Source organism: Cynocephalus volans, chromosome 15 (assembly GCF_027409185.1).
Source record: "Cynocephalus volans isolate mCynVol1 chromosome 15, mCynVol1.pri, whole genome shotgun sequence".
In the NCBI taxonomy this organism is placed as follows: Eukaryota; Metazoa; Chordata; class Mammalia; order Dermoptera; family Cynocephalidae; genus Cynocephalus; species Cynocephalus volans.
In genome coordinates, this window is record NC_084474.1 from 90,885,119 (window position 1) to 90,899,608 (window position 14,490).

At 43.6% G+C, this 14,490-nt stretch overlaps 1 protein-coding gene across 1 annotated transcript in view; it reads right to left on the reverse strand.

Moving 5' to 3' along the window:
- FAM135B (family with sequence similarity 135 member B) overlaps positions 1 to 14,490 on the reverse strand; it is a 201,833-nt gene that overhangs the window by 91,314 nt on the left and 96,029 nt on the right. Inside the window, exons 4-5 of the mRNA XM_063079757.1 lie at positions 9,261 to 9,331; positions 539 to 712 (exon numbers count right to left, since the gene is read on the reverse strand). Coding sequence (XP_062935827.1) covers positions 539 to 712; positions 9,261 to 9,331 — 245 coding nt within the window. The remainder of the gene's footprint in view (positions 1 to 538; positions 713 to 9,260; positions 9,332 to 14,490) is intronic.

Here is a 14,490-nt window from a genome sequence, read left to right on the forward strand (position 1 = left end):
AGTGCTCCCTGGGATCTTGGAGGCGCTCTGGAATGATTCACTGAAAGGGAGAAGCTAAGGAATTTACAGGTGGACTTTCTGCTTTTGAACAAATAGCAGCTGGGGGGTAGAAAGAAAACAGAGCCCCAACCATGCGCCTGTCACTGTCCTCATCTGGGGTTCACTAAAAACTTATGTATATGTGATACATCAGTGCTCCTTTTCTAGAGATGAAGATCATGTGGCATAACAGAAGACATTAGGTGATCTCTCAAATAAGTCACAGAAAAAAAATGAGTTCACATGTAGAGTCCAAGTAGTCCTGGTGAAAGCCATGGTTTGCAGATTTTCAGCCCCTGGGCTCCACGCCTTGACTCCCAGTGCCCTGTCCGCACCCCTCCCCAGCTCTCCCATCCCCTCAGTGAGGCCCAGAGCCTAAACCTGCAGCCTCAGTGAAGCTCCTTGCCTGTGCTGATTTCCCTGGCAAACTCCGTGCCTCCCAGCCACACCTGTGACGTGAAGGTCCCCCATGCCTCGGGCCTGGCTCCTAAATTCATACCTGATCAGGGGCTGCTGCAGAGCCACCAGTGCAGCGTGGACAGTCACTGAGATCACCGACAGGTGGAAATAGTCGAACATGACTGGGACCTGGTGGTGGAGGCCTCTCCGCGGGTGGAAGTGCAGGCCGAGCGTGCGGCTGCTGATCATCGTTGCCCCATCCGCATCCCTCAGCCTGGAAGGCAAGCGAATGAGCTCATGTGAGTGACGGTGGGTTGTCCCTGCTATCACCCAACAGGTCTATATCATAGCCTTACCACAGGCCAAGAGCTGTGCATGCATTGTTTTTTTCAGTCCTGCAGATATTCTGCCTGATAGAAATCATTTTTCTCATGATTGGCACATGAAGACACCAAGGCTCAGAGAGAGAGAAAGAATTCAGGAGACATCACACAGCTGCACACAGCGGGTCTGGGACTCACACTCTGCTGTCACTGACATCAAGCCCACATGTGAGTGATGATTAAGATGTCCAGACTCTCTTTTCAAGGCTCACCCCAACACCAAAGCCCTCCTGGCCCTCCTACCCCCTCTTCTCTCCTATTTCCCCCACATACGTCCAGCACTGTACTTACAATGAGGCACTGACTTTGAGAGCTTGTGTTTTTGATTACATTCATACTTTTTAAGGACAAGAACTGTGACTAATTCATCTTTATATCCCCAACACCTAGCCTATTATCTGGAATACTATGGAAGTTGGTCAAATGCATGCTTATTAAAGTGAGCAACTGACTTACTGAATAAACAAGAGAATGAACAGCTCTTGGAGCACAGTGGTTAAATTGTCTAACCAGTTTTATTAAGAATTCCCCCAGCCCTGCTCCAGCATTTCATAATCAGTATGTGTCTGATTCCTGAGAGATAAACCAATTGGCAGGAAAGGCCCAATTGCATCTTTGGTTATAAAAAGGGCATTGATTCTTCTCTGAATAAAAAGCAGCCATGGTAGCCCTCAGGAAGACCCAGTGCTAATCTCAACTTCTGAAAACCAATTGCTTAGGCTCTGTGAGTTTCTCCGAGCCACAGCATGTGGGGAACTTGAGCAGAGCGTCTTCCAGGAGCACAGCGGAGAGGAGATGCTTCTCTCTTCTGCAGAGAAGAGGAAATGAAGCACAGAGAGGGAAGGTGAAAGGACCAGCCTCCCAAGACCCAACCTAGTGGGCTTTGCTTCCTTGAAATTCTTGTTGCTTATATGTAAATGAATGCTAAGAAAGAGAGCCAACTAAGGCACTGGAGCCCAGTGTGACCCCACAAGTAGACAACAAAGAATGGTCTCCTCTTTTACCAGAAAGAAACCTGATAAGGAGGGGGCAGAGAGCACACCCCACAAGCCTTGGAAAGTTGCTAACATTTATATCCATTTTAATTCTGAAAATTTATTGAGGCCTTGCTATGAACTGAACACAGTGCTTTTTCCCTTAATCTAGATGAGAATAATATGAGGTATTTACTAGTGTTATTCCATTTACAGAAGAGGAAGTAAGGCCAAAATAAGTTAATTATCTTGTTCAAAGTCACAAGGCAAAACTGAAATGCTAGACCAGGTCTTTCTGATTCCACCGTCTGTTCTGAGTTACCGCTAAATACTGCTTTGAATTCATACAGACACGGGCTCCAGTGAATCATAGAAATATTCTTTGGGCTTGAACAACAGGAGATTAAATACATGTCAGGGTAGCAAAGATGTCAAAAATGTTAACAAGAATTTAGGCCACATTAACAGGAGTAAAGAATTAAGAATGAGGGAGGCAATAGATCTTCTGTGTTCCAAAATGGATAGAGCCAATTAATGGAGATAAAACTCAGTTCCTGAAGGGTCTGCATTTAGAAATGACAGAGATAAACTTGACAGCATTGAGAGAAGAATGCCTGGGTTCTAATAAATGAACTAAAACAAAACAAAACAAAAAAAGCTTGGAAAAAACCCTGATGTTCAAACTGGAGATGAAGAGATGACCTAAAGTTTTCGTACCTGAACTGCTATCCAGACTGAGAATTCTTCTGGGTGGTCCCAAGGAACAAAACTGAGGTCAACTGAGGAAAGGCACAAAAGGATGAATTGCTCCTTGAAGTAAAGAAGTTTCCTGATCTGCAGAACTGTTCAGGGACAAAATGGGATATTATGGGAAGGAGTGATCCCTCCCCCGCACGTTGTCCCTGTGAAAGCAGGTGCTGATGGCCATTGCAGAGTAACAAGTACAAATGTGAGGTTATACTAGAGCAGGGTTCCTCAACCTCAGTACCATTGACTTTGGGGACTGAACAATGCTTTGTTGGGGAGGGGGCTGTCCTGCGCATCATATGATGTTCAGCAGCACCTCTCGTGTCTACCTACTAGATGCCAATATCACCTCCCCCCAAGTGTCTCTGGACATGGCAGAGCGTCACCAGGGAGTAGATGAATGTTCCCAGGCAGTAGAATCATCCTACTTACGTTGAGAACCATCAGACAAGCTGTCCTTCAATAGCCCCTCCATCCTTGATATCAGATGTCCCACTGCCTACGTGGTGCTAGAGAAGCCGTCCGACTTAACCATGTTTCAAAGCCTAATGTCTTCTCCCAGGATGTGCTACAGATATCTTATCATCCTCAAACACAATTTATGAAAATGAAACAATATAGCACTTTCAATCTTCCCCAGCCTCTGGCTTCCTGTTCCTCTTAGCTAATCTTATACTTCATGAAACCACCTTGTTCTGATTAATATTAAGTGCTTTGTGTTATGGAGAGGAAGCGACACATCGAATCCTAACCCCACCTACATCCAGGAAGCCATAAAGAGGACTTTTATTCAGCAGACCGTGCACCTGGCTTGTTACGTATATTGTCTCCCTTAATCTTCATAACAGACCTACAAGGTACATATTCTTTAATGATGCTCATTTTATAAATGAGGCTACTGAGATTTACAAAAGTGCAGGGATTTTCCCAATATTTCATAGTTGATGAGTCCAGAACTTAGATTACTGAATTTTATACTTTGACTGGACCAATCTCCTATACAGAGCCTCTCCATTTGCTACTATTTTGTTGGCAAAAATGTCTCATTTACTGTGTCCACTATGGCTTATCATTGAGGCTGCTTAAGGGGCTGGGTAAAAAACAATATCTAGGTTGAGGGTGAAGTCAGTGGCAGTGTTTTGTGACCAACTGGAAATGTCTACCATGGAGCTGTGGATGAATGTCTCTGCAGGAAGCAGGGGGATACGGCAGGGGTGTTACTGGGGGAGTGAGTGATAGAAGTCTCAGACAGTTGAGGGGGAATATGAAACAATGGAGGTGGGGGATTCATTTCTGAGCTTATAAATTGGGAAGGTGGCCAGCCTCTTCTAGGGCCTCTGAGATCAACATGGTGCCAGAACAAAAAGTCCCGAGGACAGTGTAAGGCAGATAGGATCTCTCAGCCATCGACTATCCCACCAAGGGGAAGCAGATGTGATGAGAGAAGCAGGTTGCCAAAGGGACTGGGGTCCTGATAAAGACAAAAGCTTCTGCATAGCAAAAGAAGCAATCAACAGAGGGAAAAGACAACCAACAGAGTGGGAGAAAATATTTGCAAAATATACATCTGACAAAGGATTAATATGCAGAATATACAAGGAACTCAAACAACTTTACAGCAAAAAACCAAATAGCCCAATTAAAAAATGGGCAAAGGATCTGAATAGGCATTTCTCAAAGGAAGATATATGAATGGCCAAAAGACATATGAAAAAATGCTCAACAGCACTCAGCATTTGGGAAATGCAAATCAAAACCACATTGAGATACCATCTCACTCCAGTTAGGAAGGCTAATATCCAAAAGACTGAGAATGATAAATGCTGGTGAGGTTTCAGAGTAAAAGGAACCATCATACACTGTTGGTGGGACTGAAAAATGCTGCAGCCTTTATGGAAAATAGTTTGGAGGTTCCTCGAACAATTACAGATAGATCTACCATATGACCCAGCTATTCTACTGCTGGGAATATACCCAGGGGAATGGAAAGCATCACACTGAAGGGTTATACCTATACTCCAATGTTAATTGCAGCACTGTTGACAATAGCCAAGAGTTGAAACCAGCCCAAATGTCCTTCATCAGATGAGTGGATAAGGAAACTATGGTATATCTACACAATGGAGTACTCTAAAAAAGAATGAAATACTACCATTTGCAGCAACATGGATGGACTCAGGAAAAATTATATTAAGTGAAATAGGTCAGGCACAGAAACAGAAATACCACATGTTCTCACTTATTTGTGGGAGATAAAAATAAAGAAAGAAAGAAATTTACAAACAAGTGGTGGGGTGAGGGCAGGGAAGAAGACACAACAATCACAACAATTCCTTGAACTTGTTAAGACAAGTTAATAGATATGATGTTGATGGGGGGGTGGGGGAGAGGAAGGGAGGAAAGGAATTGGTAAAAGCACACGAAAATCAACTACACTGTATATTGATTTTTTTTAAGTTAAATTAAATTATAAAAAATAAAATTAAAAATGTAAAATTAAAAATTAAAAAAATGGGTTTTTTTCCTATCTGAAAAAAAAAAGAGAGAGGAATCTGTGATGTTAGCCCAGACACCCTGCTTGGCAGGACCTTGGACAGATGTTCCTGCCAGCCCAGCAATCAGGAAAGACCAGCTACCCATCAGCAGATGTCCATTCTCAATGCCCAGACACAATCGGGTCTCTGATAGCTCAGTAAAGGTCCATCTTTGACTTAACTCCCTGTATTAGTCCATTTTGTGTTACTTATAATAAAATACACAGAACTGGATAATTATAAAGAAAAATGACATTTGCTGCTTACAATTTCTGAGGCTGGGAAGTCCAAAGTCCATCTGGTGGTGGTGACAGTGACTAAGGGGTCTCACATTGCAAGATGGTAGAAGCAGACAGAATAGAGAGAGAAAAAGACAGCCTCTCCTCCTCTTTTAAAGCCCTCAGAACCACACCCCTGACCACCATTTTTAATCCATTCACTAGGCTTTGGTCCTACAATCCAATCACCTCTTCAAGGCTCCACCTTTCAATTACCATAATAGGATTTCCCACCATCTTAACAGTCACAGCGGGGGCCAAGTTTCTAATACATAAAACTTGAGGGACACAATTCAAGCTTCAGGGAGTTTTGGGGGGAACATAATTCAATCCACTACATTCCACCCCTGGTCCCCCAAAACTTATGTCCTTTTCACCTGCAAATACATTTATTTCATCCCCAAAGTCTTAACTTGTTTCAACTCAAGGGTCCTAAGTTCAAAGTCCCACCTCTGAAATCAATACAAGTTATCTATTTCCAAGATACAATGGTGGGACAAACATAGGGTACATATTCCCATTCCAAAAGGGAGAAACAGGCCAAAAGAAAGGTGTAACAGGTCCCAAGCAAGTCCAAAACCCAGCAGGGCAGGCATTAAATCTCAAACCCTGAAAATCAGGTACCTTGACTCCATGTTCTATGTCCTCTGTATACTGGTGTGGGGTTTGGGTTCCCAAGTCTTCAGCCACCTCCACTTCTATGGCTTTCCTGGTCTCTGGCAGTGCTTTAGCTCTCACAGGCTGGTTCTATACGCTGGTAGCTCCACAGGTCTGGGGTCTCCATGGTAGTTCTGCTCCCAGAGCTCCACTAGGCATGGCACTGATGGGGTTTCTCTGCAGCTCCAAACCCACGTTTCCACTACGCATTGCTCTAGTGAAGGTTGTCTGTGGTGACTCCACCCTGTGACAGATCTCTTCCTGGGCCCCCAGACTTTTCCATACATCCTTTGAAATTGGGGTGGAGGCTCCCAAGCCTTCCCAGCTCTAGCATTCTTTGAGCCTGCAGACCTAACACCACGGGGACTCTGCTAAGGCTTGCAGCTTCTATTTTCCAAAGCTGTATGTCCAGCCACACCTGGGGCCAAGTTAGCCATTGCTCGAGTAGCCAAAGCAGCTGGTTGCTGGAAGCAGCTTCTGAAAGTGGCCCTGGGCATCAAGCCTGTGGAGCACACTTCATGTTTGTTCCCCAAGACCATTTCGTCTCCCTAGGCCTTTGGGCCCGAACTGGAAGGGTTGGTCCCAGGGGCTTCTGCAATGCCTTCTGGCCCTTTTTCTCCTCTTGACAATCCCTTTCCTTTGTACTAACCTTCTTAGCTAATGGTCTCCGGGCTGCACCATTGCATGCTCTTTGCTTCTCTACCACATGGCCAGGCAGCAAATTTTCCAAATCTTTACACTCTGCTTCCCTTTTAAATTCTGGCCTCATGTCATGCTTTTGATGCCATAACTCAGTGTAGGCTATTACAAGTAGCCATGCAGCCTCCTTAATGCTTTGCTGCTTAGAAATTTCTTCCATTAAATACTTTGGTTCACAACTCCTAAGTTCCAACTTCCACAAAGTCCTAGGGCATGGACACAATGCAGCCAAGTTCCTTTCCAGTTCACATCAAGGATGATCTTTGTCCCAGTTTCCAGTAACTCCTTCTTACTTCTATCTGAGACCTCCTTAGAATGGTCTTTACAGTCAATATTTCTATCAGCATTCTGCTCAACACCATGTAACCAGTCTTTAAGACACTCCAAACTTGCCCATGTCTTTTTGTTTTCTTCTGAGTCCTCCAAACTCCTCCAACCTTTGCCTAACACACAGTTCCAAAGCTGCTTCCAGATTTTCAAGTACTTGTTATAAGCAACGCCCCACTTCTCTGGTACCAATTTCCTGTATTACTCCATTTTGTGTTGCTTATAACAAAATACATGGAACTGGGTAATTATAAAGAAAAATGACGTTTATTGCTTACTTTCTGAGGCTAGGAAGTCCAAAGTCCACCTGGGGGTGGCAACAGTGACCCAGGGGTTTCACATTGCAAGGTGATGGAAGCAGACAGAACAAAGAGAAAGAAAGACAGACTCTCCTCTTCTTTTAAAGTCCTCAGAACCATGCCCCTGGCCACCATTTCTAATCCACTCACTACTGCATGGTCCTACAATCCAATCACCTCTTCAAAGCGCCACCTTTTGATAACCATAATAGGATTTCCCACCTCTTAACAGTCCCAGTGGGGGCTAAGTTTCTAATACATAAAACTTGGGAGAGAATTTAAGTTTCAGTGGGTTTGGGGGGGACATAATTCAATCCACTACACTCCTCATGGTATGAAAACTCCCATAACAATGAGACAGATTTCAGGGATGGGATAGTCCTTGAAAAGGCAGAGGAGGTCCCAAGAGGGAGTCTGAAATTTGAAGGGACTATGGGCAGAACACCTCTACAAGCACTGGCCCTTCAGCCTCCTAATTCCCCATTTGCCAAAGTGAAATGTGAAGCATTTGCTGAAGAGGTTATAGAGACTAGAAGTCAGGATTAATTTTAATTTGCAGATTGTTCAGTTTGTCCTGAGATTCTGTTAATAGAACAGAGAAAAAAGGAGTTTTCCCTCCTTTTCCTTAAGACAAAAGAGGAGGGAATTCAGGTGAGCTTGCCCTGTGTCCCCTAGAGCTGTGGGAACATAGATCCTGGTGTTCAAGTCATCCTTCAGAGATGACCATCAGGAGAGAAGCTGAGGGTGGCTGGATTGACCTAAGAGGAGTGATCAACCTTGTCAGAGTGGGCTCTGCACAAGTGTGGGATGAGGTTAAAGTGCCTGTGTCTATTTCCCATGGAGCAGATGTGGGTTCTCTGGAGAAGTATCTGCCCCAAGGAGCTTCCTGCGAGAATGAGTGGCCCAGCCACAAGATGCGCCACTGTTTCAGAGCTGCAGGGATGGGACCAGATGGGGGTGGGGGGACTTCCCAATGGGTATATTTCCAAGGAACTCACAAGAACACCCAAGGACTATTCAGCATCTGCCATATGAAGATTCCTGCTTTCAGATGAGCCCTTCTCCCTTCCTCCAGCCTCTCCCTCCTCACTGTGCCTGACCTGAAAGCCCCACAGACCACCGCAGGGAAGAAGGCAAGGGAAAAATACAAAGCCCCCCACCATGCCCTGTTTCTTCAGTGGGAGTTTTCTATCTTGAGAAAGCCTGGATCTAGGGGCAGAGTGGAGAAAAGAGGAAACAGAAAGAAGCTATAAATTGGATAAGAGTTTAGAGTTTCAATATTACACTTGGCTGGACATTTCAGTACCTAACAAAAGCATGACTATGTATTACCTGAAAGAACCTGGAGAGGTTAAATGACATGACAGCTCACCCAGGATGGGAGGAAGAGGCCACAGAACAAACAGAAAGGAAGCAGTTATGAGAAAGAAGAGTTGCCTCCTGCTTATTTAATCAGCAGGTTGCTCATAAATGAATTTTCAATTTCAGTGAGTTGAAACACAATAGAAGATATTTCATACAAAGATGCAGAATCTTGGCAGAACTTCTTTTGATTTAGAAGGGACTTTGAGGTTTGTAGCCTCCTAGGCTTAGGAATCTAAAACGCCCAATGAATACTGCAGTGGAAATGTACACAGGTGTCAGACATGGGAAGGCTCCAGTTAATACAGCCAGGAAGCAAGAGTTTTGTGTATATGAAGTGCTTTAGCTACTTGCCTAAAGTGCATGCAGTTTGAAATGACATGCAGAAATTCTTAGCCCACGTTCCTGGGTAAGCTGTGACTATGGAAGGACATCCTGGCTTATCAGGAATCTGTATCTTAGAGGCATTCTAAGGTTTGTGGCAGTGAGAATGTCCCAGAAGTGTGGAAAGGGTGTAGGGGACATCATGCTACCAGAATTAAAGGATTTCCACGACACTCACTGCTGTTCAGTGTCCGCAAAGTGCAGGTCCACCTTGAGTTGAAAATCTACTTCGCTGAGTGCATCTTCCACCTGCAAGAGAAACAAGGTCCAGGGGATGTAAAGAGTCGAATCTCGTCCAAAAAAAAAAAAAAAATTTAGCTAGTCTATTTGCCAAAGCAGAGAAACTGAATCTCACCCCCAAATTCATGACATTTATGCTTAAAGCAGAATTTCCATCTATGTTCCACAGAATTCTAGATAAACAGGATATCTGACAGTATTACATGAAAAACGGAAGGAAGGAGTTTACATGGCCAGTTTGGGAAAAGACAGTTTGAAAAAAAAAAAAAAATTAAAGGTATTTCTTTATTTCAGGACTTTTGGGGGACTCATGTTCCCAATGGATTTGACCTGGAATCAAATTTTGGGCAGGAGTAAAGTGCTTTGGGAAGGACGCAGCAGGGAACTCACAGTGAAACCCCGCTTGGCTAGTGTTGGGATACAGTCAGAGAGGATGTCACCTCTGAGCCTCAGGCACCCTGCCGGGCAGCACCAACATCCACACCTGCAGTGCAGAAAGCTGATGCTCAGGAACGTTAAGTCACTTCCCAAAGTGGCTCAGCTTCATAAGAAAGCAGCTCCTTCAGTTTCGTCTTGAGATGCTTTATATTTAACCGTTTACACTATAAGACACTTTAGCATTTCCTTTTCCATTCATAGCTGCTTTCATTCTTGGCTAAAACAAAACAAAACAAAACAACAACAAAAAATGCTTTTCACGTGCATCTATAAAATGGTACCCCCCCCCCCCCCCCACCCCGGTTCTTTTCTCACACTAAACAACATCACTTACACCTCCAGGGGGAGTTGCTTGCTAAATAGTAGATCTCACCACCACCTCTACTCACTGGGAAAGCAAGTATCAGCGCTGCAAGTACCGCACACTGCCACAGGACGTGGCCTCCTACCCACTCCAAGGCTGGATGGAGCCCTTCCCTTCTGCAGCCGGCAAAACTCTGCCTCTTTTCTATCTTAGCATTTAATACTTCCTATAACAATTGCTTGGTGTAGCAATTGTAACCTGGAGGCCAAGAACCATGTATCAATGCAGACATGTTCTATTTATTCCCCATAGTATTTTTTAAAATGTGTTCAACAAGTCACAAACATTTAAAATTCAGGTCATTTCATGTTTGTATTGCGGGTTTCCAGTTTCTGAAAAAAAGAAAAAAAAAATCCCAGGATCTGGAAATGCTGGTCTGGCATTTGGAAGTTCTATTTGGATCAGACAATTTACTTTTTCATCTACTAATGGTATACCGATTCACCAACAACACCCACCTGGCCTGCAGCTAAACCCGCCTGGCTATTTTGTTGCCTGATGAACCCAGTAATCTATGGATCATTAAGGGTGAGACTAGTATGAATCCATTCTGGATCCCTAGCTCCAGGAATAGTGCCTGCTACATAGAAAGCACCAATGCATCTTTGAGGAATAAATGAAGCTCTTCCCTATCCCCACCTTTTTTGGTTTTTGTTTCTTTGCAAGAATGTCCCCATCCTGCAGGGACGGAAATCTCTTATCCAAAGGCTTCTTCCTGGTTCAGCATAATTCAGGCAGAGACATATGGATGGAATTTATCTTTAGGTCCCCAGGGTTTAAAATTTGTTGTCAATAAACAAACAAAAAAGGCATTTAAAAGCTAACATTTTCCTGAATCCAGGTGCTATAAATAACTTCCCCTCCACGAAAGCAGTCCTGCCCTTTGCCACCGGTTCCTTGGAGGTGAGACTGGCAAAATAAGCCCTCCCAACCACCTTCTGAGCGTGCATTTGCCTTGCTGATAAAAAGTCACCATAAGCTCCAGTTTTAAACTTGCTGCATGCTTTAGGATCTAGAGAGAAATTATTGGCCTGGATGAGCTGTGTCTAGATGAAGCCTGGCTATGACCTCACCGATACGTCAATAAATCTTATTTGAAAGATACTCCAGAATGAAGTCACCACCTTTCCTAATCATTCATTTCACGGTTGGCTGTTGACGACCTGTCCCTCCCTCCAGAAATATACATATGCGTGCACGCACACGCACACACACACGCACACACACACACACATACACGCACACGCACACGCACACACACACACACACACACACACGACTTTCCCCTACCCTGTCTTATCTCCGTTGAAGACATCATTTCCCTTCAATAGTCATTTTCTCACCATCAGGAAGGAGTTTGATATAATAGTGGAAATAATAAAAGAAGGTAATATTTACAAAAGAGTTACTGTGAGGCAAGCAAGAAGCTACCATTGTATATATACTATCTTATTTAACATTGACAAAACTGTGAGGTAAGAAATACTGTCCCATTTACAAATGAGGAAACTGAAGCTCAGGTCACTTTCCCAAGCTCAACTAATTAGTGAGACCATATCCCAGATCCTATCTAGGGCTCCACTTCTTCAGCCTTTTCCCATGGTCAAATCTGTGTTGTAGGCTGCACACGTTCTCTCACTGATTAGTTTCAATTCTACACATCATGGTGATGCTCCTATTTTTTCCTCTATTCTTAACTTCCCTCCTGAGCTCCATTACAGCTTGGTGGCTAAGAAGGCATCTTTTGAAGTCAAGCTACATGGGTGCAAATCCTAGGTCTACTTTTTAGCATCTGTGTAACCGTGGGCTGGTCAACCTCTCTGTAAAATGAGAGTGAAGTAATTACACTTACTCGATAGCGCTGCTATTGTGTGTACTAAATAAGAAATGTACACGAAGGGTTTGGTTCACACAGTATGTGAACAAATACAAGTCTCAGCAAATGCTGGTTACTGTTATTATCTCCAGTTATTATCTCCAGTTTAGCACCTGGGCACATGGAAGACACATTCCTTCACCAACTCTACAGGGAAGTCCTGCACACTGGTCACAAACACAGACCTTGTGATCAGACTGCCTAGGTTCAAATTCTAGCTCTGCCACTTCCTAGTGATGTGACTTTGGACAAATTACTTAACATCTCTAAATCTCTGTATCCTCATCTATAAAATGGAAATTATAAAGCACCTGATAATATTGATGCAATGATTCAATGAGATATTCCAAATGAAGCACTCAGCTCGACCTGCCACACAGCACACACCTCAAACACATGAGGTGTTACTAGTATTGAGGTTATCGTGGTTGCTTTATAACTCATCTTGAACTCCAATCACGGCCCAACAGAAACATTTCTCCTCCCAACTACCCTGGGCTATCAATGACACCTCCACAGCTTAGAGGCCACTTCCATTTGCCTTTCTTCTCTCCACAATGTCCTCCTCCCCCTAGGCTTCACCTCACCCCAGTTCTATGGGCTGCACGTGGCTGTCATGCAGCCACGCTCTCAGTTCACCTATCTATGTTCGCACTGTTACCGTCTCTGCCAGCAACACTCATGGATAATAGCAGTGACTGCCTCTGTGCCCCTGGGCTTCTGGGCTCTACTTCCCATATTCCTGCCAGACTGACCTTTCTAAATACCAGCTGTCCTTCTGAATCCAAAGCAGCCTTCTGCCTTTAGAATTGGGTAACCATATGGCCCTTCTGGAGTCTCTGTGACTCCCCATGTTGTGCCCTCAACCTTCCTTGTAGCTGTGCCACTTCCGATCCCACTAGTAATGATGCTTTCTTCCCAAAATTTGCCCTCTTGTACACTACATTTCACTGTTCTTGCTATCTTCTATCTCAGAAGCTCTTAACTGCCCCTTGTGGAAATCCCACCCAGTCCTACTTATCAAAACTCTGAATCAATTCATCAGCCCCCCACCCACCCAAAAATTGCTCTGTCTGCATCACTAGGTTTGGGATGGGTTCAAGAATCTGCATTTTGTACAAATACTGGCAGGGGACCATAATATAGGGGCATCAAGGAATCACACTTTGGGGAATGCTTTTCCTTTCTAAGCCTATAAAAGTGCAACTTTGTTCACAAACACTTTTTTGATGCAATCTGTTCCTCTCCCTCCTTGGAGCACTAAGCACCTTGTTGATAATAACTCCATCTTCCTTTTTGCCTTGGCTTCTGGGAGCCTACCACTTAAGGTGCGGACCACCATTAGCAAACATCCAGAGAATGTTTGTGCATTGACCCTGGGTTTTATTTTCCTTTTAGTATTTTTCGTGCACACTGGCTCATTTTACTGACATGTTTTTCCTTTCACTATTCTGTGTATTTTGTATGCCTTCTCAAATCTTCCATGGGATTACACAGAGTATATATAAATAAAATATCCACAGTATGTTACTTTTTGCAATTGTTATTAAAAATGTCACATCATATGCCAAAACCTGTGATCAATTCTGTCCACGGTCATCTCTTACACTTATCTGTGGACAGGCAGTCCATAAATGTCTATTGTTCACAATGATGGATGCGTGCATTCATGAACATATTTTCTGGCCACCTGGCTATAAGTAGTGTTTTGGTTGTCATAGGCAGATTGATATTCACTAAAAAAGAGCTAATGTATTCATTTCAAACATGCAGTTTTTACAAACATATCCCATTAACTTTAACTGTCACTGATTTGGATATAATAATTAGCTGTAACATTGTTTGCTGCCATATGACTTGTTCCAACACAGTAATAAATTATTAGCTTATAGAGATAAGCAATTTGATATGAAGAAGAAAACAATATGTACTGTGAAACAGACTCCCTGTTAAACCTCAGCACTAAGGCTTGTTACAACCTCACATAAGGTAAAATTGAGTGTTGGGAAAAGTTAAACTTGAAAAGCATTAAACTGCTAGGGGCAAGAGCAAGACTCTGTTGGAATTAAAATGAAATAATGGCCAATACACCTGAATAAAGGCCAAACCTGGCCTCCAATCACAACCACTCTACCCAAGAATCTCTTAGAGATCAACATGCCAAGGGACAATGGCCCATGAGAGACAAAGTGCTGTTATCTTGGAATTTAGAGAAGCTAACATTAAACAGGCAGTGTTACTGGGAGTTCCTTAACACTGAAGGCAAACTAAGGGGTATCTTGTTCTAAACCAAGTGCATGAACTACAGTCCAGCAAGAAAAGAGGGCATGCACTCAAAATGAGGAATCCAAGTATAGTTCATCAATGGGATGATTGACAAAGGTGTGAAGAGGATTTAGTGAACCAAATGATGGTTCACTTCCTCGAGGTCCATGATCACAGGACTTCCTTAGCACCCTAGGTCTGAAGAGTCAAGTAGAGGGAATGATT